Source organism: Podarcis pityusensis (assembly GCF_964106645.2).
Source record: "Podarcis pityusensis genome assembly, chromosome: Z".
NCBI classification, from domain to species: Eukaryota; Metazoa; Chordata; class Lepidosauria; order Squamata; family Lacertidae; genus Podarcis; species Podarcis pityusensis.
This window is the reverse complement of record NC_138044.1, coordinates 8,450,579-8,475,146: the sequence shown is the minus strand read 5'-3', so window position 1 is coordinate 8,475,146 and position 24,568 is coordinate 8,450,579. Positions and strand designations below refer to the sequence as shown.

The following is a 24,568-nucleotide window of genomic DNA, read 5'->3' as shown; positions in this document are numbered from 1 at the left end:
GGTCCCCGCTCTGCTCCGCGCCGGTTTATTGTGGTGCACGGGAGCCAACTGAGCAGGCGGCGCGGGTCCATGGGCCGGTTAAAGGACCCCCATGGGCCGCTTGTGGCCCATGGGACTTAGGTTGCCAACCCTTGAGTTAAAGGATTGCCCAGCGGTGGCAGCAGCAGGGCTGGCACAGCTGGAGATCAGGAGCCCTCCTGCACCCCTGCTGAGCCGTGCAAACAAGCTACTTTTCAACATTGCAGTCTGGCAATGGTAAGTTGCACCGACCTCAGACCGCAAGGCGCTGGGGTGAAACCACCCCAACTCCCACAGTGAGAGCTGGGGCAGTTTCACCCAGCACCTCATGGGCTGAGATCGGTGCAACTTATTTTTTCAGCATCACTGTATGTTGCCAGACTGCAGTGTTGAAAAGCTGATACTGCCCAGCCCAAATTGACAAAGCATCTGCTTTGCATGCAAAAAGTCTCGGGTTCAACCCCTGGCATTTCCAGGTAGGTCTGGGAAGCTGTCCCTGTCTCAGAGCATGGAGAGCTGCTGCCAGTCATCTAGCTACTAAGCTAGATGCACCAATGATCAGAGCTGGTGTAAGCAAGCTTCCTGTGTTGCTAAAGTGCTGCTTCATCCTGTTGCAAAAAGAAACAAAAAAATGAACCAAAGAAGGCCTACTCTCTATCCTAGCACCAAGCAGATGACTGCATATGAAGATAGACTTAGTATTTGGTCTCGAGTCATTTCATCGTGCCAGAAGTCTGGTTGGGTGGGGTGGGAGGAGAAGCACTGCAGAGGTTTTGCAGAAGCAACTGGGAGTTATCACTACTGCCTTCACCAAGTCAGTGTGTGGTGAAACAGTTTCTGTTTTGCTGAGCCATCTGGTGTCAGCTGAAGAGTCAGACAGGAGTTGCATAAATAACATCGTAGGCTCTTATATCTTTATATTTTGCATTTGGGCAGATGCCAATGCACAGAATGTTCTGTGTCATTCTAACATCACATGCATGTTAGAACACAGGAGAGCCTTGCATCAGACTGAAGTTGTGTCTAACATCTTGTTCTGTCCATCACCAGCTCCCACCAGCAAACAAGCTTCCTAGAGAGGGCTCTCACTGTTGTTACCTAGTGACTAATATTCAGAAGAATTCAGCCTTGTCCTCATTGAGTTGCTGCTGAACTACAACCAGCATCCTTGGCTGTGCTGGCTAGGCCTGATGTGTGTTCCGTGCACCTGGTATACAGCCATCACCAGTAGCCATTATTTTCCAGAAAATTGTCTAATCCTCTTTTAATGCCATCTAAAATGGTGACCTTTGCCCCATCTGTGGATTGTGTAAGCAAAATACATAGTAGGAGTGGCAGCTGGGAAAAAAGGGCTTCTGCTGCTGCTGTGAAGTTTGACAAAGCAGTTGATCAGAACTGTGCATGGAATGCCCCATTCATCTTTCTCTCTCTCTCTTTCTCTCTCTCCTGTGTGTGTATGAGACAGAAAGAGATCTCATGGTGCCACATGAGATTTTATGAATGGCATTTAATATGCTGGCTTTTCCTGTTCCTTTAGTGACTTCCCTATTCTGTTGCTGGTATCCGCTTTCTATTATGTCTCCAAATCTTTCATGGGCCTATATTTGTTCATTTATATATGGAGGTGACATTGCTGATTGGGCAGTGTGTTCAAAGCCATTGCTGGGAGTATGGCGTCATCAGCTGGTAATAAAAGCATGTCCCAGTTTGACCTTAGGCTGTAAAAAACAATTCAACACCACCTGCTGTCTTTTGTGGGTGGTGGCTCAAAGTAGTTTGTTAATAATCACTTTGCTTTTTTAAAATACTTATAACCTTGATCACTGATTCGTTTTAATAACTTCTGTACTGCTTATTATAATATAATCTCTTAAGTGGTTCACACAAGTTACAAGCAAAAAATCTCAAGCAAAAAATCAGTATATAGCATCAAAATACAATAAGAATCTAGCAAAACATTAAAGCAGAAATACTGAAATGCTTGTGGCTTGTTCCAATAGTTTGATGAAAAGACATAATGACCCATGAGCCATGTTCAAACAAATGTTGGCATCTGTCTGTCTCAAGTGTGCCTTTTGGGGTGAAGTCAAACCACAGGGGAATTGCAGCGCCTGCTGTGGCTGCAGAGACCAGTAATTCGTAATTGTTGCCTCTTGTGTTGTTTTTGCTGCATTAGCAGTGCCAAAGTGAACCTTCTGAAGCACAAGCATGGGCAATGAGTTTGGAGGGCTTGGGCTGGCCAGACGACAAGACCCCCACTTGGTGTCGCTGATGTGGTCCAGAGGAAAGCAGAGCAATACATTTGGAACCAGCTTGGCTGCAGGAGTTGCCAGAAGGAGGTGTACATGGCACCACCCAACTGTCTTAGGGTCTCCACTCTGGATTTGTGTAGAGTTTATTCCTTAGTCTTTCTTCTCCTAAATATGTCCCACAAGGCAATGGGTATACAGTGGTACCTCGGGTTAAGTACTTAATTCATTCCGGAGGTCCGTTCTTAACCTGAAGCACCACTTTAGCTAATAGGGCCTCCTGCTGCCACCGCGCCACCAGAGCACGATTTCTGTTCTCATCCTGAAGCAAAGTTCTTAACCCGAGATACTATTTCTGGGTTAGTGGAGTCAGTAACCTGAAGCATATGTAACCTGAGGTACCACTGTATATTTTTCTCACAGTTTACTCCCGTAAGTTTTCTCCTGAATGAATATAGCTGCAAGGCAGTGGAGGTTTAGGAGGAGTTTTATTTCTGTACGGGCTACCTTCCCAGGTTGATAAGTCCCATCTGCCACTCACTTCCCTCTACAGCATGTGCAGAATTTACCACCTAAACCATGTGTAGGCAAACTAAGGTGAGGGGGCCAGATCCGGCCCAATCACCTCAATCTGGTCCAGGAATCAGCGTGTTTTTACATGAGTAGAATGTGTCCTTTTATTTAAAATGCATCTCTGGAATTTGTTCACCCCCCCCCACAAAAAAAAAAAAATATAGTCCGGCCCCCCACAAGGTCTGAGGGACAGTGGACCGGTCCCCTGCCGAAAAAGTTTGCTGACCCCCTGTAGATCCATTATTTGTCTCATCCACTCAGTCTGCCAGAGCTTGTCTTTGCATGCAGGGGTAGTCCCTAACTCACCAAGGGTTTGAGAATTACTGGCTACCCTCACCTGCTTTAGCTGCTCAGTCAAAGCCGTTTCCTGAGGTGTGGCCACTATAGGTGAGAGCTGAGTGCAGGGTGGGGACAAAAGGTGAGCAAATGATCCCAGAAGGAGCATGACTTGTCCTTCACCAGAGGTACTACACCTTACCTAACCCCAAACACTGCATTCAAGTAATAAACTCTGGTTAATCTTAACTATTGCCTGTTGAAACAAGCCAGCTTCACAATCCATGGTTTGAATTTGGCTACAGTGGTACCTCGGGTTAAGTACTTAATTCGTTCCAGAGGTCCGTTCTTAACCTGAAACTGTTCTTAACCTGAAGCACCACTTTAGCTAATGGGACCTCCCGCTGCCGCCACGCCGCAGGAGCATTATTTCTGTTCTCATCCTGCAGCAAAGTACTTAACCCAAGGTACTATTTCTGGGTTAGTGGAGTCTGTAACCTGAAGCGTATGTAACCTGAAGGGTATGTAACCCGAGGTACCGCTGTACTTTCAAACTGGTCATGGTGAAGACCAACCAGACACTCCTACTTACGAAGCAGATTGGGGCAGCTGGTGTTGCATGTGCGACACTTGGCACTTGCGTTGCTTGTGTGTGTGAAGTCACTTGCATGCTCAGCACCCTCAGCGGTGCATATTGAGCATCCCAAGTGATGAGCACTGAGCAGCCCAAGCACTGGCTTTTCCTCACTGCAGCTGCTGCTGAAAGAGGCCCTGGCTCCTTCTGGCATCGTGCAGAACATAGTGTGTGTGATGTCCTGTGTGCTGAGTGTCCCGAGCATTACATATGTCATGCGCAATGTCATGTGCACAATGCTCAGTGCAACATCGGGAAGAGCCAGGGCCTCCTTCCGCTGCAGCAGGAGGAGGAGATGCTGGCCACAGAAGCCACATCTCAACACTCAGCCTCCCCTCCCTGAAATATTATTCAGGGGCCCAAAGAGCTCAGCACCCACCCCCAAGGTGGCACCCCTAAGACCAACCAGAGTGTGTTGGTGACAAGCTGTGATTAATGAAAAACAAGCCAAATGAGGCTTTCAAAGGAATGGAGAGACATTGCAAAGCTGGCTTGAGTTGTGTGGGATTTCACTTAGCTGCCATATAGCAAGTCAGACAATTGGTCCATCTGGCTCAGTATTGCCTCTTGCTTATCTGGAGGGAGGATATAAAGTTCTGTGTGAATGTGTGTACAAACTACGCTAAGGCACAAAGATAAAATTTACATTCATTGTTCTATCCATTTTTCCTCTGGCCCTATCCACCACTGACATGTGGACCTCAATTGGTTTGCCCAGAAGGGAATGTGGCTCTCAGGCTGAAAAGGGCCTCCCACAATGTTTTGGGGGTTTGTGTGCTGTTAAAGCACAGGAAGCCAGAGGAGAGGTAGCTAAAAATAACACTACTGATTTCATATGCAGCCGTTCACAGAGGATTTAAGATTGCCCAGCAAGAGGCGACAGGAGGCCCTGAAAAAGATCCAGTAGAAAAAAAGGTGAGGATTTGCAGGCCAAGTCTCTTGAAGCTGAGATGTGTCTCCTGTTAAGGAAGCCATGGATTTTTCTTCTATGTTCAGCCTTCAGACAATAATAAGAAAAATCTGTAGAAGGGCACAAAGTCAGCACAGCTTATCCACATTACAGAACAGCAAAAAGCTTTGACACAGGCAGATAAACAAGTGCTGCAGAACTTTGCCGGATGCTTGTAGGTTTGCAATGGTTGCTTCCAAGCAGGTTGTAAAGGAAAAGCTGAAATGGTCAGAGGCATCTTGTTGACATAGATTAATTACAGATTAATTGCCACAATTAATTACAAGATAGCAGCTCTCCTTGCCATTTAAGGATCCACTCAGAGGAATCCTGCCCTTCCAACCAAGAGAAATTGACAGCCGTAATCTGTATCTTCTATACCACTTTAGACTACAAAGTGTGGGTGAGTGGGGAGGGGCCAGTGTGAGAAGAGGATGCTGGACTAGGTGGGCCTTTGGCCTGATGCTACAGGGCTTTTCCAGTTTGTGTTGTTTGGAGAAATATGAATTAGGTAGAATTGCCTTTAAATCTGACCTGAACTGAACCGTTCCCCAATCTCTACCCAAGTGTCAAAATAAAGAAAAATAAAGAAGCAAGAACTACATAATGAAAGCTCCAGATGCACCTGTATGGGGGAAGGAATACCACAGTTTAGGGGCTGCCACAAAGAATGCCTTTTCCCAGGCTGCCACCCCCTTAATGTCCGAGGGTGGTGGAACTATCAAGAGGGCCCCTTTGGAAGCCAAACCAAAGGATTTGAGGAACACATGACTGCATTCCTTTGCAATCACTAAGCTTGCTTGCTGGTCTGAGCTGAGAAAATTATTATGGTCGGCATTCAGCAAGACTTTCCATGTTTTTGCCTGCTTCCTCCCAATCTAAACAATCCTGCAATTCTATGGAAACCTTACAGCATTTTGATCTTTGACGCTCCTTCCTGGTTGGAAGAGGACCAGATGTTTATGACGGAGTTCTGCACAGCAGTAGAAGGAGGCGGCAATGTAAGTGCTCTCTCTCTCTCTCTCTCTCTCTCTCTCTCTCTCTCTCTCACACACACACACACACACACACACATTTTCCATAGGTTGTTGTCTTTGTTTTTTACTGCAGCTCACGAAGAAGCTGACTCATGCACAAGAGACCTAGATTATTTTAGTGATGAAGGAGAAGGGAGTGCACTTCCTACCCCAAGGGCCCTCTGGATGGAAAGCTAGTCCAACTTCTCATTCATAATTCCCAGCAAGTGGTTGAGTAATGGTTGGGTGGATGGTTACAGGAGAGATGATCAAAAATTCCCAAGTTTTTCTTGTTTCTGTTGGGTGTATTGTGCAACATGCCACTGATGCAATCATAGCGGGCTAGGTACAAGCCACATACAAAAGACAAGGGAAAATGAATTTAATAGTATGGAGCAGTCGTTCCCAAAGTGGAGGTAGGAGGTGGGATTCCCTAGGGCCAAGGAGGGTGTGTGTGTGTGTGTGTGTGTGTGTGTGTACACTGGAGGTGTAAGTGACTACCAGGCTTTGAAAAGCTGGTAAGACTGGATCAAGTTCATTCAGTTTGGTTGAGTTAATTAAACTGGATAGTTTTAACTGGATTTTAAATGAATAAAAGCTTGCTGCTTTGAATGTCATTGTGATATTATCTTCCTTAGTGGCTTGTGCACACCACTATTCTGAATAATGCTCTTTATAGGGTAGAGGGCACTGGGAATAAATCCATGGAACCAAAGGACCTTGAGAACCAAGAGTATGCAGCCCATATTCTTGCTTCATTTTTTGTACAAGTGGGGTATTGTGTTTTTGGTTTGCGATGCATAACGAGCCTCACAAGTGAAAGAGTGCAGACTATGGATTGCACCGAGGGCTGTGCAACAGATTTGGCTGATGCATGACCCAGATCAGCCTTCGGTACAGCCATGGATCGCTACAGATTGGGTCGGATGGCATCCATGGCCATCAGACTATGGGATGTCAGACAGGGAGGATAGGCAGGCACTGGGTGGGAAACCCCCCACAATAACCCTACGCTGACCATGGGCTGTATCTTTCTGGGGAAAGGTAGGTGTCTGCCACCTGCCATTCCTTCCTGCCTGAGACCTGTTCTGAAGCAGCAGCACACAGGATCCATCAGTGGAGGCATCAAACCTGCGTGGTACAGGGTGCTCCTTTGCAAGAGGCCTCCATCCTGTGCAGGAGTTTGCAAAAGAACATCAAACAGTAAGTGGCTCCAGAGCCAATGACAGGCTGAGTTGGCTAATTCTGATTTTGTCCCCATCCTGAGTTCTGCAAGAGCAACACTGAGAATAATGAGGAGGAGCTGATAGCTAAGGCCACCCCCTGGCTAGTAGTAAGGATGAAGGCAGGCAGGCAAACAGATGGCAGCTGTCTGATTGGGAAGAGACCATAGTTGGTAGGGGAAAGTCCCATTCACTCCCATGGACTAGTCTCCAGTGGTAGAGCCTATGTTTTAACTCCAGGGAAAACAAAGCAAAACCCTGAACAGCAGCCAGTGGAGTCTGGTCTAAAAGGGGAAATGGGTGCTGTCCCATCAGCCTCATTCTGTCCTTAGTCAGCTGCCACCTGCCTTCCTTCCTATTTACAAACAGTCCAGCTGATGGACAGTTAGCTTAGCTGTTAGCCGGCTCCTCCTTATTCTCAGTGCTGCCATTATAGAGCTGTGAAGAGAATAGGATGAGATCAAATCTAGAATGAGTTAGCTCTGTCTGTCATTGGCTCAGGCTCCACCTAGTGCTGGCTTCTCAGCCTTCCTCCCTACCAATCTCAATGGGCACCAACCACTGCTGACAGCAGCTCTCTACATTGCAACATTTTGTTTCAGCCTCCCCTCCCCACTCACGGTACCTTAATGACTTGTACATGTTTGAGTATGTGTGTTTAGGTGCATGAATTGAGAAAAAGAAATTCAACAAAGAGAAAACGGCAGAGAAGACAAAACATTGACAGGCTGAGTTTCTGAAAGTGCAGCAGAAAAAGAGGGCCCTGTAATTGGATTCTGACATAACTTGCATTTTCCCTTTATTGGCAAATGCAGCACCTATGTTGCATACATGCATGGGCCTCTTGCCAAGTCTCGTTCCACCCACTGTTGATGAGTATATAACATTGCTTCAGATAGTGACTCAATGAAGCTTCATGAAAGGAGGAGGATGTGAAGTAACAGGGGCAGAACTCTGCAACAGATCTTCTACTGAGAGCTCAGACGAGTAGGTTTCCATCTCAGGACCCATCTTGAGCTTGCTTGGCCTCCACTTGCAACCCTCGACCACCTCTCAGATCAGATATCACATGATTAGCTTGGTGTTTCCTAGGACAGAGCAACTTCCAGGTGGAAGATGTGGATGCAGAAAGCTAGATTTTCCATCATCTGATTCTAAAATTCTTGAGTGACACTGCTCTGCAATATGGCTTGTTGGAAAAGGCAAGTGGACATGTCTAAGGAAGACGAATTACCATTCTCCGTCTCTTACTGTCAGACCCAAGGGGAGGAACATTCAGACTACTGGAAGGAAGGTAATGTAGATGAATGCACTGTTGATTGCCAAAAATGAGGTGTAGAATAGTCAACACCCACTGAACTAAACATGGGTCACATCCAGACTGTCAGTGTTTTGCAGGAGGGATTCAAATTCAAACAAGGAAATTTAGATATGTGCAACTGCAGCTGATTGAAGTGCTCTGTTTTCCCAATGTAGCAAATCCACTTTAGGAAAAGAAACGGATATTTTGTGGTTAGGTAAGTGAAGGAGAAAAGAATGAAATAAATGAATGAATAACTAGAAGACGCTTAAACACTGCACAAGCAAATCAGGGTGAATGAAGGGTGAATGCTCATTGTTGTATAACCACAAACCAAACAGAATGAGTTGGATATAATTTATCCTCTGTGCAAGCAACAAAGGCAGATTTAGGAGAGTGCAACTGGTTTAGTTGCAACTTCCAGGTGGAAGATGTGGATGCAGAAAGCTAGATTTTCCATCATCTGATTCTAAAATTCTAAAATTCTTGAGTGACACTGCTCTGCAATATGGCTTGTTGGAAAAGGCAAGTGGACATGTCTAAGGAAGACGAATTACCATTCTCCGTCTCTTACTGTCAGACCCAAGGGGAGGAACATTCAGACTACTGGAAGGAAGGTAATGTAGATGAATGCACTGTTGATTGCCAAAAATGAGGTGTAGAATAGTCAACACCCACTGAACTAAACATGGGTCACATCCAGACTGTCAGTGTTTTGCAGGAGGGATTCAAATTCAAACAAGGAAATTTAGATATGTGCAACTGCAGCTGATTGAAGTGCTCTGTTTTCCCAATGTAGCAAATCCACTTTAGGAAAAGAAACGGATATTTTGTGTTACAGATGGGTAGCCGTGTTGGTCTGCCATAGTCGAAGTAAAAAATTCTTTCCTGTAGCACCTTAAAGACCAACTAAGTTAGTTCTTGGTATAAGCTTTCGTGTGCATGCACACTTCTTCAGATACCACATATTTTGTGGTTAGGTAAGTGAAGGAGAAAAGAATGAAATAAATGAATGAATAACTAGAAGACGCTTAAACACTGCACAAGCAAATCAGGGTGAATGAAGGGTGAATGCTCATTGTTGTATAACCACAAACCAAACAGAATGAGTTGGATATAATTTATCCTCTGTGCAAGCTTTGAGCAAGCAACAAAGGCAGATTTAGGAGAGTGCAACTGGTTTAGTTGCACTGGATACAGAGCATGGAAGCGCCATAGGGGGTGCTGCAACTCTGATGTAGAATGGAAGGCAAGGGGAGCCACTGAATTTTGGCATTGCACAGGGCACCACAGGAATTTGAGATCCCAAGGTATGTCATTGCAAGCAAATCAAAATGAATACTCAATGAATAGCTTGTCTGGAGGAGCCCATAGAAACTATTCGTGAGAAAGAGTTTCCATCCATGAATTGCCTTGTGTTGATATTTAGGTATATTTTAATGCACTGTAGTGTATTTAATGGACTGGGCTTCACCAGGTTTCACATTTAAACAAATGCAATTTAAAATATGGTTACCAGATTTTTTTTCAAGGAATCCAGGGACACTTTTTTGGGGGGGGGGGATTTCATGCTTTATTTTAGGAAAGGGTCCGGGGACCCTAATTTAAAACAAAAGAATAATGTAGTAAAATTTACAGCAGCCATTGCACGATCAGTTCAATATGATACTTCAGTGATGTCTTTTGGAGGATCAGTAGGCTATTCCCCCTTCCCTGCTCCAGAAATTGTTGGACAACCTTTGCCGTCTCTTTTCCTTCAAGGATGATGATAACTCAATGGTACAGCAGTATGCAGATAATTGCATACAGATAATTGTCCCTGGTACCTCCAGCTATAAATGGAGTGTGTGCATTATGGTTGAGACAATACTTCTGCCTGAGAAATAGCCTTCCTAAACCTGAGAAGCTCTAGATGTCTTGGACTGCATCTCCTATCATTCCTAACCATGCTGGGTTGGGCTGATGGGAGTTGTAGTCCAAAACATCTGGAGGGTCCCACGTTGGGAAAGACTGCCATAGAATCAAAGAACCATAGAGATGGGTGGGATATTGGAAGCCATTAAATGAATCCCCACACTATACAGTGCGGGGTCTATGGCACAGGGTGTAACTACAGCACCTGCATGTATCATGTTTCCTTTGCATTGAAATGAATGGCTTGGAATAACGTACTAAGAATATATTCTATAATCTACATAATTAATTGCTTAACTTACTTAACTTACGCAACTTCACCACAGCAGAACAGAGAGAAAAATAACAGTTTTTGGAAGAAAACCAATTGCAGCAGAACTGATTGCGGCATGCGATGAATACAGAATGCCCTCTGGCTCCTTCCTGATTCTGTTGGGACCACAGTTCCCATCAGCCCAAGCCAGCATGGCTAATGATCAAGGATGATGGGGGTAGAAGTTGAACAACTTCTGGGAAGGTGTCCCATTAGCTGTCCAGTCAAAGAATCTATGAAGCTGAATCTTTTCTTCGGAAGGGCTGAAAGCTCAGTGACAAGGTCCCTGCTTTCCACACAGAACAATTTCCATCCTTAGCATTTCCAGTAGGGATGGGGGAGAAATTCGATTCAGTTCACACTTAAAAGTCACACATAAGTAAACCACAGTTTCCAAAATGATAAGTTAACTCAAACACAGCCAGCTCCCAAAATTTGCACTTTATGGAATTTCACAACACAGATCTCAAACTGAGTAATGCAGACAAAGAAAAATCGTACCCTGTGCATAGAAGTGCATATATTAGTGAAAATAGCATGCAAGCATGCATTTATCAGGGGAAAACAATTTGCAGAAGTGTGTATACTACAAGTATGTACAAAAATGCAAATGAATTTTCATGAGAATTATTATTATTATTTGCAAACTGAATTGGAGAACTGAGCTTTAGACAGGAAAAATGTGAAATAAGCTGACAAGAGTTGCTCATCCCTATTCATGGCTAATTCAACTCCAAATCTCCCAGGCCAGAGCAATCTACTACTTACATGGACAAATATGTATCCCCAGAATTCTTCTATATTCCTAATTTCTAAAGGATCTCTGGTTGTATTTCTGGGAAGGACTCATGCATTAAATACTTGAGAGATGGTTCTACTTAGAGGAGACCAGAAGATATCCAAAATGGTACATAGCCAATGGACAGAGATCAGGGGAGATGTAGTGCAGAACATTTGGAGAACACCACATCCTTTCTGGGACCATTTCCACACAAAGCACATGCACTGCTATGAAGTGATGGCCACTCCACAATGCTTATACTCAGTCTTCTTTACTGTTGCCTTCCAGAGCTTCACAATGGGCAAATGCTTATGGTTCTCACAGCTCACGAGTCCTGTTTTTCTACGTTTTTTGATATGAATCTTTGGGTAGAGAGATTGAAGACCATGGGAATTCAGGTGAGGGTTGCATATATCTTGTTGAATCATGCAGAGATAAAAGCCACCAGATGCAATATAATTTGATTGTGCAAGGAAACAAATCAGGATGAACCAGATCGCAAGGAGTAATGAGTACTTTTAGTACTTTTTACTGCTATCCAAGCTGCTGCTGCTGCTGCTGCTGCTGCTGCTGCTGCTGCTTCTTCTTCTTCTTCTTCTTCTTCTTCTTCTTCTTCTTCTTCTTCTTTTTCTTCTCCTCCTCCTCCATTATTGCAATTGTTATTTTGACTCCAAGCTGTCAGCTAAACTTATTTCCTATTGAAATTAATGGGGCAGTTGGAGGTAGCAAAGCTTCTGAATACCAGTTGCTGGAAAACACAGGCAGGGTGAGTGCCCTTGTCCTCAAATCCTGCTTGCAGGTTTCCCACAGAAATCTGCTTGGCCCCTGTGAGAAAAGGATGCTGGATAAGGTGGGCCATTGGCCTGATCCACAAAGGCTCTTCTTATGCTCTTATGCTTAGGAGGACTCTTGACTTACCTAGGACCCTTGTACCTACGGGACCGCCTCTCCTGGCATGCCCAGCAGAGGACCTTACGGTCCACAAATAATAATACTTTGGAGGTCCCGGGCCTCAAGGAGGTTAGACTGGCCTTGACCAGGGCCAGGGCCTTTTCAGCCCTGGCCCCAGCCTGGTGGAACACTCTGTAGCAAGAGACCAGGGCCCTTCAGGATTTGACATCTTTCCACAGGGCCTGCAAGACGGAGCTGTTCTGCCAGGCCTTTGGTCTGGGCCCAGCCTGACCCCCCTTTCCCCATGAAACCCTGTATGTAAGTGGCCCCCTTGGCGCTTTCTATCGGCCCATATGGGACTAGCACGAGTGACCATGCCTGGCGAACATTTAATATTCTGACCCTCATGGCTGTGATTTGTGGGTTGCCACTTCATTTTATATTGATTTTACTGTGATTTTGAGCTGTGTTTTAATCAATCGTTTGATTTTGTGTTTTTAATGTATCATATATTTGGTGTTAGCTGCCCTGAGCCCAGCCTTGGCTGGGGACGACAGGGTATAAATAAAATTTATTATTATTATTATTACCTAACTAGCCCTGTTGTTTCTAATATTCAAATGAAAGCCAAGTTTATCCAACTTAGTTTAAGGCATTTCCTCCTCCTCCTCCTCCTCCTCCTCCTCCTCCTCCTCCTCCTCCTCCTCCTCTTCTTCTTCTTCCTTTGTTCACATTAGTTTTGTGAGGGAGTGGGAGGTGTGTTGGTGTCATGGTCATAAAGAACAGGAGGAAGAGGAATGACATGAGGAGGAAGATGGGGACAGGGTAGGCCCAAGACAGTCTGGCATCTGAGGTGAACCACAAAGTACCTCTCTCCCTCCCACACACACCAGAGAAGAAGGGGGCAGTGGAGTTTCCCATTAAGATCAAGGGAGGGATAAAGATCTACATTGGGAACAAAGCAGTGAGTCAAATCAACCTTACCAGACAGCTGAAGTCTGGTTTGGGTGTGTGCCCTGAATCAAACCAGGCAAGTGCATAACCCAGGGGGCAACCCCTACCATTTCCTCACTAGAGGAGTAGAGAGACCAGCAATGCTTCCTATTTGCGGAGAAGCTGATATGGAGGTAGCATTGTGAGGCAGGAGGCTGCTGAGGAAGCAGCAGATCTGGCTTCCAAGGAGTGTACCACAGCCACCGCTGCCACTGTAACAGCGGCCAAGGAATTCCTTGGAGGCTGAATCTGTCGCCCCTGAGGATCTGCATCTAAGGTGGTTGCTGCACTTTGCCTCACGGGTGGGCTGGCCTTTGGTGAGGAGGAAGAGGAGGCAGAATGGTAAGGGGAAAAGAATCGGCAGAAGGGATAGGCTTGATCCACTTTGTGGGGTGAGCAGCCCTTCACACATTTCTTAGTTCCAATTGCTCTTCTTGGTCACAGTCCAAAGCATGGCAGTGAATTTATGCTCACTTCATGCTGTTAGGGGATTGTGTCCATTGCATTTGGGCATATATCAAATGACCATGCTGCTGTTTCTTACGCAGGTGACAGCTGACCAGTGGAAAAAATTGATTCAATGTGCAGTGCTAGAGCCAGAGGTGAGAAAGCACCTTTTCTACAACTCCAGAGCATTTGCGATCTCAATTGCTGTGGTAAGCACCATATTGCTTCAGTGAGAGTTGGGGCATGTGGGTTTCCTACAGTCTAAAATGACTATATATATATTGCAGGTGTGGGGAACCAGAGGCCCACTGGTCAAATGTGGCCCTCTAGACCTCTCTTCTTGGCCCTCAGAATTCTCCTCAGGAATGTGCCCAGTAGCTCCAGTTATGCTTTTTGATTGCATGGCTGGAAAATACAGAGGGGTGTGTGAGTGGGTGTAGCAATCAGACAACTGTATGAAGATAAAATTTGCATTTGTTGTTCTGCCCTCTTTAGTCTCTCTCCCCCACCCCCCACCCCACTTCTGGCACTTGGCTCCCAGAAGTCTGACCAGAAGCGAATGAGGCCCTTGGTTTGTAAAAAGTTGCTCACCTCTATTTTATTAGATAAATATTGTGTTCCTCCTTTCAGGTTTTCTACGTGACCCTCTGGGTCAATCTTTTTTCCACCCTGCAGATATATTCTGTAGCGCAACCCTGGGAAATCAGTATTTTGGCCACTGCAGTTGCCCTAGTGGCTGCCTTGATCGTCAGACTCACAATTAATCAACATCAAAGGAAGGTAAGACGAGTTGAGACGTGTCTGCAGTTATGATTTCCATGATGACCAGCAGGTATTAGGGATTCATGTTCAGATAATCACAAATTAAAACAGAACCCAATGGAGCCTATTCAGTTCAACTTTCATTCACTGAAATAAATGCCAAAAGCAAAGCCTGAAAAGCAAGAGGAGGTTGGCCCACATCTTGCAAAGCAATTGCTTTAGAGGGTGCCTGCACATTGCAACCCCATTTGTTGCACCCACCTCATCACAGTCCCAGCTGGAATTGTTACCACTGTCAGTTCAACTCAGCTCAAATCTTCCCACCCTGAAGAGTTATAGCTCAGCAACAGAGAACCAGCCTTTCATGAAGAAGCTCGTCAGCATTGCCAGGTGCATCTGGGAATACTCCCTGCCTGAAATCTTGGGAGAGCCACTGCCAGTCAACATGAACAATACTGAACCAGATGGACTGATGGCCAGATGCAGTTATAAGGCTGTCTTATAACTGTATCTGAACCATTGGTCCACCTGTTCCTATCTTTTAAGTGGGAGAGCTCTAACTCAGTGGTACAACATCTGCTTTGTATGCAGAAGGTCCCAGGTCCAATCCTTGGGCAGGGCTGGAAGGAAACTTAGGAGAGCCAGTGCCAGGATAAGACAGCTTCCTACAAGGAGCCATAATTCAGTGGCAGAGCACTTGGCTGCATTCAGAAGGTCCCAGGTTTCACCACAGTATCTCCAGGTAGAGATAGGAATGTCCCCTGCCTGAAATCCTGAAGAGCTGATGCCAGTCAGTGTATACAATTCTGTACTGGGTGGACCAATGGCTTGATGCAGCAGAAGGCAGCTTTCTATGTTCCCCTTTGAAAATTGTGGGGAATGACTGTTAAAACAGCTTGTTAAACTGCCTATGCCCATGAGACTGTGGTATGGCTTCCTCTTGCCTCCACTGGCCATCCCGTGGTTGAGACCTTTAATTCCCTTCCTTCTCCTTCTCATTTAACAGCTGAATGTAAGTACGGACATGAGACTAGCCGCTGCCAACGAAGCTTTCATGAAAAACAAATTCCTGGTGGGGTTCACAAATATGCTGGAGAAGCAATGTAGTGTTCCACAGGTATCCTTTTTCAGATTGAAACAATGCTAAATCTCTGTATGTCAGGGAGAACTGAAGTTTCAGTTTTGCCACTTAAGAACACACCCTATATTTACCTCTGAATATAATGATATAATAAAATAAGGGTGGGGACCTTTTGCTGACGAAGCACCTCATTCTCTTCTGGGCAGCCTTCTGGGGATCACATGCTAGTGGTGGGCGAGACCAGGGGCATCCGTACAAATGTAAATGTTTTCCTTTACAAAGTAGGCTAGTTTCTGCACCTGCTCAACCACTCCGCTTTAACCTCAATCCAGGCAAGTCAAAGGCATTATCGGAGTTCAAATATGCATTCCAGCCAGGTGAACACTTGGGGTTGTATCCAATGCAGTGCTAAGTTTTTTTTGGTGTTTTTGTTTGTTTTTGAGTCTAATAATCAGGTTCATGTTTATTGAAGGCTTTTTTGTTAAAAAAAAATTAAAGCAAAAGGATTACATGCCGTTAAACATTTAAAAAAGAAACGATGAATCAGCTAACAAATTTCTCTTTCCACTATGGGTCAATACTGTTCAGATGGCACAGGAAAGGGAGAAGGGGGTGGAATTCTGATCAAGAGCCAATGAAAAAACAACACCGTCCCCAAACAGAGGGTTGGGGGAGAGACACAGGATAAAGAATACACATGCCCTAGCGACTGCAGCAGGAAAGTGTTCATGGATGCTTGTGGTCTTTGTGAGAGAGCCTGGAAAACTAGAATAAGGAAGAAAAAACTCGTGAACCAAATTGACTACCAAGTGGCCATTTTTGCTCTGCATTTGAAAATATTTTTGCAGACCCATTAAAGATGTTCCCCGGAAGTTGCCCAGTGAAAAGCAGATTGTTAGAAGATATCATACACAGAAAAGGAGTGGATCTTGGTTTTAAGATAACCCCAAAAGATCCTTGGGCGAAAGCAACAATGAGAATTTAAATAACACCAGTGTTGCTCAGTTCAATGCTAAAACAAATCATATCATAAAGGAAGACTGGCTGTAATCATGGTTATCTTGAAGGGTTGGAGAAGATTAAAAGTCCTCTTTGGCCCCATCCCAAGGAAAACAGTGTTCCATCTTAAAAGAAAAGAAAAGAAAAGAAAAGTTTGCTATGTACTTCTGCAGCTCTGGAGAGAGTCCAGAATTAGCAGGACCACCCCAACGAAATTGGGTTTAAACACACAGCCATTTATTCCTCCAGCCTGGATATGAGCACTTGTAAGTTGACACCCCAAGAATTGGGTTCAAGCCACAAAGGCAACAGAATCAGCTGGAAGAGAGGAACCCAGCCCTCCCACAAAATGCAAGAGAAAATGTTTGGTTATGCAGTCATCTCACTCTCTGCAAGCTCCTGAAGTCAGGAGGAGAAAAGGTTCTAGCAACTCGAAAGAAGATATGAGAGTTGGCTGTAAATATGGGGTGGGGTGAAAACAAAACTGTGGCTGAACACAGAAGCTTCACATCAAAGAAAAGGGCCTAGCCAAACAGCGACAACCCATTTATGGGCCAGGGGAATCAGCAATCTGACTCACAGGAGGCCAAAAGGCCGGGCTGGGCTGAGAGACATTTTTTAAAAATAAAAATAAAAATGCAATGCTCAATTATGAAAGAGAAACCAAAACACCCCTAGAAATTAAGTAAGAGAGTGGTTTTAACAGGACGGTGGCCAGACCCCTGTGTCAGCTTCAGCCTGACAGAACTGGATCCTGCCGGCCGAAGGAAGGAGGTCTCGTGGGGTTCTTCAACATCTTGTTATCAGCAGCAAACTTCTTGGCTCAAACAATGGCAGGAGCCCCACCGATTCCCATGAACAATTCTTGCATTTCTCAGAAAGGCAGAGGAAGAAGTTCCCCATCGCATGTGCCTGATGACGGCATGAAGCTCAGGCTGACTTCAACACCACACTCTTTGATTCAGAGTTTCCTGGTACAGAAAAGCTTGTACTGAGCGGGAAGGAATGCAGCAAACCAGAGTGGAGTGTGGTTTCCTACTGAAAAGTCTACTTTGGCTATGAAGGGGGAAGGAGGTGCGAATGATCCTGCACATCACAAGACCCCCACCACAAATGGGTGGCTGTGAGAAACCAAGGTCCACAACAGACAGAATGTTTCAGAATTAACTGGTTTGTGTCCGGTCACCAAGATGAAATAGCCTTTTGCAGAAAGGCTGGGATAGGCTGGGTGGGAAATTCCAGAAGGAGTTAAAGACATGTAGCAGTACATTTGTTCCACTGGCAAAATGTTTTGTACCAGCTGAACATTGTTGTGCAAGTAAAAAAATTCCTTCCTGTAGCACCTTAAAGACCAACTAAGTTAGTTCTTGGTATAAGCTTTCGTGTGCATGCACACTTCTTCAGATACACTGGTATCTGAAGAAGTGTGCATGCACACGAAAGCTTATACCAAGAACTAACTTAGTTGGTCTTTAAGGTGCTACAGGAAGGAATTTTTTTACTTCGACTATGGCAGACCAACACGGCTACCCATCTGTAATTGTTGTGCAAGAGAATGTACCTGTGTTGCCCAATAAAGGTAAAGGTAAAGGGACCCCTGTCTGTTAGGTTCAGCCATGGACGAGTCTGGAGTTGCAGTGCACATCTCGCTTTACTGGTCGAGGGAGCCGGCGTACATGTGGCCAGCATGACTAAGCTGCTTCTGGCGAACCAGAGCAGCACACAGAAACGCCGGAGCAGTACCTATTTATCTACTTGCACTTTGACGTGCTTTCGTACTGCTAGGTTGGCAGGAGCAGGGACCGAGCAATGGGAGCTCACCCCGTCATTGGGATTCGAACCGCCGACCTTCTGATCGGCAAGCCCTAGGCTCTGTGGTTTAACCCACAGCGCCACCCGCGTCCAATAGATTGCCCAATAGATGGCACAATTTATTGCACATTGTTTTTCCACTATTGTAACTGTCATGTTGGATCCCTCTGTTGCACAGCATTACAATCTCACCCAACTGCTGACGCAGGAGCCCTTGTGCTAGTAGACAGAGAACATTGGATACAGCCCTCATGGTGCAAAGCAGGGCCAATGAGGTGTGGCCTGGAGAAAGTTCAAAAGGAAAGATAGAGAGGCCTGGAGAGTCACAATCAGCCTGGGGCCTGAGGCTTCTCTCCAGCTATAGCTTAACATCATACATTCTTTACTTGCCATGATATATCTGGTACCATAATTTGCCCATAGGTGGTGGTATTGCTACAGATTACTACATAAGAGTAAAACAATTAAAACAATCTGAGCTCCTTCTTACAAATGGGTGTGAATAAGTAGGCAACATCAATCCTTTTCTCCAGTAAGCAATACAGAGAGTTGCAAAGAATTTCATCATTTACCATAATTTGTGCATGGCTGGTGGGATCATCCGATATAGGGCTGTTTTCCTTGACTTCCCCCATCAGCTCTGGTTTGTTCATTTTGACGTGGGGCCATGCCTTCAATTCTTAGCAGACTCTCTGGCAGAAATGAAGAGGAATGAGAAGGTGAGTGATGATTGGAGGGTTTTTGTTTTGTTTTAAGGCAGAAGGTTTCCAAGGAAGCCATGCTGCTGATAATGTTTGTGGCATTGCTGACAACAAACAAAACATTGCTGACAACAAACAAAACAAATAAAATAATTTGAGCTTCATGTTCCAAATGGGTGTGAATAAGCAAACAGCCATCATCCTCTTTCTCAAGTCAACCATACAGAGAATTGCCTGCAATTATATCAGGCACAAAAATATTCTTCAGAATTACCAGAATCCTGCTGATGGATGTTATCATGCTTTAAACAACCACCACCACCAAAGTAAGACACTGACTCATTGCTCTTAAAACTAGGTTGTGGGTTATAACAAATTAAATATACAGAATTCAGTCAATGGAGTCTGTTTAGTCATTTAACTATTCCATTTGGGACAGGTGTCTATCATTTTCATTAAAGATGTCATTCTAAAGTTAGTTAGCTAGTTACTTTTTCAAAAAAGAAATTCAGTATTTTTGCAGAGTTTTTGAAATAACATCACTGCTGGATCACACTGAAGAGTCTTGTTTAGTAAGACTGTGTACAACCCCTCAGTCTCCACCCCCAGGATCTGGGGACCCAGTCCAGGCAGATGTGGAGATCGCGTAGCCTGGATCTGGACCTGAATCAATTCAGGGAACAAGGCTGAAACCCAATTAAACATAAAGGCACAAGGGGGTGGGAGAAGAAGATGTTTCATCTCCTTCCCCTCTTCATGACTGAGAGCAGGAGGGTACAATTGACTGACACTATTTACTGCTAGGCTCCTTGCTTTCTCACAGTAGCAGGCACGCCAACTCCAGGAGACAGAGATGTCATCAGCCCCCTCAATATTCCTTAACAGGGGATGCAGCCCCCAAATATTGAGTGGGTGGAGGAGGTCTAGCCGAGCAAAGCACAGCATCAATGGAAGGCTGCACCAGCCTGCGCAGTGCCAGGAGACACTGCAGGGACCAGGGCAGCCTGGTGTGAGGTTGCACCAGCCTGCTCAGCATCTCCTGAGATTGTGGGGACCAGCGTGACCTAGCAGAAGGCTGCACTAGCCTGCTGTGTCGGGAGATGCTGTGGGGATAGGTGCGGCCTGGCGAGAGGTTGCACTAGCCTGTGCAGCATCTTCCGATGCAAGCAAGGACCGAACAGATTGTGGAAGGCTGCTCCTGCCTGGCATCTCTTGACACCACGCAGGCTGACGCAGCCTTCCTCTAGGCTGCAACGGTCTGGCCTGCACAGCACAGGGGACATGTGCAACATGCGCCAACCCACCCAATCTTGGGGGCAACATGGCGCCTCTGCCTGGTAGACACCAGGAACCACTGGCACACACACACACACACACACACACACACAAAATATCCATCTCCATTTTCTAAGTTCTGGTTCCCTGTGTAGCCAAAGCAGTCCTGGCACCAAATCACCATAGGAATATTCTTCCATTAATTTGCGTTCTGCTCTGGGTCACCCCATATTGCTTTTTCTTCAATTCATTTATGTCCAAATAATTTCCTGACAGATTATGCTCAAGATCAGTTCAGCTGCCCCCAATGATGATCCCCAAGTCATTTCTTTATAAAGTAATCTCACAGCAGTTTATTTTCCCAAGTTAACATTCTACCCAGTCACCTTGATCACCATCCTTCTCCCATTCAATTCCCCCAAATTCATTACTCACTTAGAACCACTAGAGGCACTTCAACAAAGATTCAAGGTTGTATCCAATGTTAGTCCTGCACAGGGTAGACCCATTCATAGGTGCCGAGTTCTGCCCAACATTGGGGGGGGGGGGCTTGTTGCATGTGTGTGACGTCACATGTGATGTCACACACATCAGGAGGAGGCCTCAAGATGGGGGGGGGGGCTGCCATGTCCCCACATACTTTGGGGTGGGGGCTGAGCTGTCCTCAGCCCCATAGAGTTGGTGCCTATGGACCCATTGAAATTGTTGGACATGACTTAGTTCTCTTAATTTTTATGTGTCTACTCTGAGTGGAACTTAGTTAGAGACAACCCTCAGAACCCATGCCATCATCCTTAAAAACACTCATATTCATTTGTGTGATTATGGCCATGTTCACGCCATCCATTTAAAGCACTATGATTCCACCTTAAGTGGTCATAGCTTCCCCAGAGACTTCTGGGAGCTGTAGTTTGCTAAGAGTTGTTAATTTATCCCTTCCAGAGCTACAATTCTCAGAATGGTTTAACAATCAATCCCTCCTCACAGGTAACTCCTGAATATTGTAGCTTTGTGAAGCACCCTTAACAAATTAGAGCTCCAATAATCCTTTATGGGAAGCCTCAACTGTTGAAAGTAGTAGCATAGTGCTTTATGGATGGTATGAATGTGGCCTATGTTGCTATTGAATTGTATCCAACAAATTCCTAGTGAAAGCCGAATGGTTTCTGCTCACACAACATAACTTCTGTTCCCTCTCCTGTCTCTGCATGCCCTCAGTGCCACCTGGACCTTCAGAGCAATTTTGTATATCAGGACTCACATGGAGAGATGAGACAGGAGAGGAAGGGGAAATTCCATTGTGAGAATGGAAGATAAAACCATAGAACTGTAGAGTTGGAAGGGATCCAAAGGGATTCAGTTGATCATTGTTGCTGTTAGTTGATTGCTGCAGAATGTGCTTTTCTGGGTGATGCAGAATAATATCGCTGTCCTGCAAATCTGTTCCTCCCGGCTCCTTTTTAGTCTGCTCTGAAGCACAACCTGAAAGAACTCTGCATTGTAATAGAGACTCCCATCATTCCAAGTCAGGAAAAAGGCCTGGGAATTTCTTCCGAAGATTCTGAACTGCTGCCTGAGAGAAAGGACAGCAACCAAAGTGCCTTGGCATACCGAGAGTTCCTCCAGCTTGTCCCAGATGGAGCCCCTGAGGTAAGAATTCATTGAAGGAGTCTGTAAAAAGGTTTGGTGTTGAGGGAGAACTGAGGTGGATCTTCACCAGCCTCTGTACTCAGCCAGCCCATACCTGCCTGATTTCTTACTTATAAACTGTCCAGAAGGTGGCACTGCCTGTTAGTTTCTTTCTCCTCCTTTGTCTCAAGGTTGACCTTCTAGACCTCAGCAGGGGAGGAGGCAAAACTAGAACTTGTGCCTCTATAAGTCACTGGCTCCAGCACCACCTACTTTTGTATTCTATACCTTTTGTCCTACCAGTCCCAAGGGGGCACCAGGCACTACTGCTCACTTATAAATGTTTAAGAAATATTTAAAATAAAATGTAGTGCCAATGATATATTATTATGCCTTTTAAATGATGTAGATAAGCAAGGGACATTCAAGGAATATTTGAATTCTTAAAGGAATTTTTAAATATATATATATATTTTAAGTCAGGAACTTTTCAAGAAACTTTTAGGACACACCTTTTGGTTATTTTAAGTTGTTTTAAACTTTGTGTTTCAAAGTTGTAACCCACCCTTGGACCTCACAGTGAAGAGCAGGTAATAATAACAGTAACAACTAGGTTACTGTATATATTAACACTAGCAAGGGTAATGCACATGAAAGTTTGGAAAGGTAGACGTAAACCTAATAATAATTAATGATGTAAATGATGGGAGATGCTGGAAATTTTTAAGTTGACAATAATGTTAAATGAAATGGGATTAAAAAGCTGTTGGAGGCTAGTTGTGCAATATAGAAGCAAAGAGCTCAGAATATCTGGGTTTGGAGAAGGGAAAGGGCCACAGGTGAGTGGTAGAGCACCTGCTTTGTGTATGGAAGGTCTCAGGTTCAACCCCTAGCACTGGGAAAGACTCCAGTCTGAAATTTTGGGGAGAGGTGGTTTATTATGACATAAGCCAGGGTTGGGGATAGGCCAGTCTTGGCCTGTGAGGCCATTATTTCAGAACTATGCCCATTGTTGCTATTCCAATGGTGGGAGAGGTATGATTCTGAATTGGCTGCATGCATCAGTTACTCTATTGGGAACTGGCACACATAGCCGAAGCAGCAGGGTTTAATCTCAGCTCACCAGCTGATGAGTAGGAATTAAATTCTGCACCATTGGGCTGTTCATGCCTCTTCCCCTACTGGAAACAGCCATGAGCAGTCAAATCTCAATGTTGGGCTGTTTGAAAGCGCTTTTGCAAAGAGCCCTGTGCTGTTCAAAGAGCAACAAAGTTCTGGTTGCAAAAGAGCTTTCAAACAATTCCACACTGAGTTCCTATAGTCAGGGCTTGAGAGTTCATTATAACCTGGTACCATATTGACTTCAGATGACTGACAGGTAGATGGCCTCTGGGTTGGGGAGATAAGGATTTGGCTTGCTGGTCAGAAAATGTTCTCCACTTCTAGCACAAACTTTCAGGGACAGCACATGAAGTGCTATTTGAGCTACAGATTGGTGTAGGCATCACTGGGCTAGATGGACCACTGGTCTGACTTGGTATAATAGCTGCTTCCTATGTTCTTACATCATCAATAAATGTTGATGCTTGACTGATTTTAGGTGATGGCCCATCAGCTACTGGCAATCTTCAGTGGCTGCTACATCAGACTTCTGGTCAGTGGTCAGCTCACAGAGGTCGCTGCAAGACGACATGTATCACTCAACCACACCCCATGCCTGTGCCAATTCGTCGAGACTACAGTGCTGGCAAAGAGATCCTCTTGGTTCAAGCTGAGGTGACCAGTGGTGGATGAAGTGGCCCTTTGCATTAGGCACAGTATTAACCAGAATGGAGACCTAGAACTTGCAAACTGGGGGAAACATTTCACGTGGTTTCTGAATTGGCCACAGTGACACACACCTTAGTTACGCACTATTTGCATTGCTGTAACATGCTCTACATAGGATTGTCTTTGAAAAGTGCTCAGAAACTTCAGCTGGCTCAAAGAGCTGCCAGGTTGCTGTCCCAGGCTGGTTATATGACCTATATGGATTAGGTCCAAGCTATCTGAAATACCACATTCCCTCATAAGAACCTGCCCAGGTTTTGAGAGCTTCAAGGGAGATCTTTCTCTTGGTCCCACCATCCTGACAGGCATACTTGGTGGCGATGTAGGAGAGGACCTTCTCGGCAGCTGCTGCCAGACTCTGAAACTCCCTCTCCAGAGAAGCCAGGCTGGCTCCCTCCTTGTGGTGTTTCTGCTGACAGGTAAAGTCTTGTTCCAATAGGCTTTGGGGAGCTGACTGCTTTTAATGAAAGGGCTGGTGCTGTGCTGTTTTTCATTCTAGCTATTTTTTATTGTAAAGGTAAAGGTAAAGGGACCCCTGACCGTTAGGTCCAGTTGCGGACGACTCTGGGGTTGTGTGCTTATCTTGCTCTATAGGCTGAGGGAGCCGGCATTTGTCTGCAGACAGCTTCCAGGTCATGTGGCCAGCATGACTAAGCCACTTCTGGTGAACCAGAGCAGTGCAGGGAAACACCGTTTACCTTCCCACCGGAGCGGTACCTATTTATCTACTTGCACTGGCGTGCTTTCGAACTGCTAGGTTGGCAGGAGCTGGGACCAAACAATGGGAGCTCACCCCGTCGCAGGGATTTGAACTGCCGACCTTCTGATCGGTAAGCCCTAGGCTCTGTGGTTTAGACCATATAGTTTTAATTATATTTTATTTTATAAAATGTAATTTTAAT

At 45.2% G+C, this 24,568-nt stretch overlaps 1 protein-coding gene and 2 long non-coding RNA genes across 5 annotated transcripts in view; 2 read left to right on the top strand and 1 right to left on the bottom strand.

Annotated features, from left to right (window-relative positions):
- Nucleotides 1–24,568, top strand: part of LOC308468668 — a 64,601-nt gene that overhangs the window by 17,841 nt on the left and 22,192 nt on the right. The window lies entirely within an intron of this gene.
- Nucleotides 8,703–24,264, top strand: TMEM268 (transmembrane protein 268). Of its 2 annotated transcripts, none has more exons than XM_080990993.1 (8): nt 8,703–8,855; nt 11,535–11,644; nt 13,679–13,732; nt 14,208–14,357; nt 15,346–15,456; nt 18,870–18,950; nt 21,672–21,857; nt 23,437–24,264. In XM_080990993.1, the coding sequence occupies exons 1-8, from the start codon at nt 8,747–8,749 to the stop codon at nt 23,614–23,616; spliced, it is 981 nt and encodes a 326-aa protein (XP_080847119.1). In that variant the 5' UTR covers nt 8,703–8,746; the 3' UTR covers nt 23,617–24,264. The 2 variants fall into 2 exon arrangements, with proteins under 2 accessions (XP_080847119.1, XP_080847118.1); XM_080990992.1 differs by having other exon boundaries at nt 8,704–8,855; nt 13,679–13,786; nt 23,437–24,260.
- On the bottom strand, nt 8,877–20,801 carry LOC308468669. 2 transcript variants are annotated; one of them, XR_013981798.1, is made up of 3 exons: nt 20,643–20,801; nt 18,804–18,923; nt 8,877–9,045 (listed from the first exon to the last, which is right to left on the bottom strand). It is a non-coding gene; the product is annotated as an uncharacterized lncRNA (long non-coding RNA). The 2 variants fall into 2 exon arrangements; XR_013981799.1 differs by lacking the exon at nt 8,877–9,045 and adding an exon at nt 11,892–12,071.

Excerpts from the sequence above, each read along its gene's own strand:
- TMEM268 (XM_080990992.1), top strand. The coding sequence starts at position 8,747 with ATGGCTTGTTGGAAAAGGCAAGTGGACATGTCTAAGGAAGACGAATTA. Across the intron at positions 11,645-13,678 it reads TGAAGACCATGGGAATTCAG|GTGACAGCTGACCAGTGGAA; the intron begins GTGAGGGTTGCA and ends TTTCTTACGCAG. Across the intron at positions 13,787-14,207 it reads TTGCGATCTCAATTGCTGTG|GTTTTCTACGTGACCCTCTG; the intron begins GTAAGCACCATA and ends TCCTCCTTTCAG.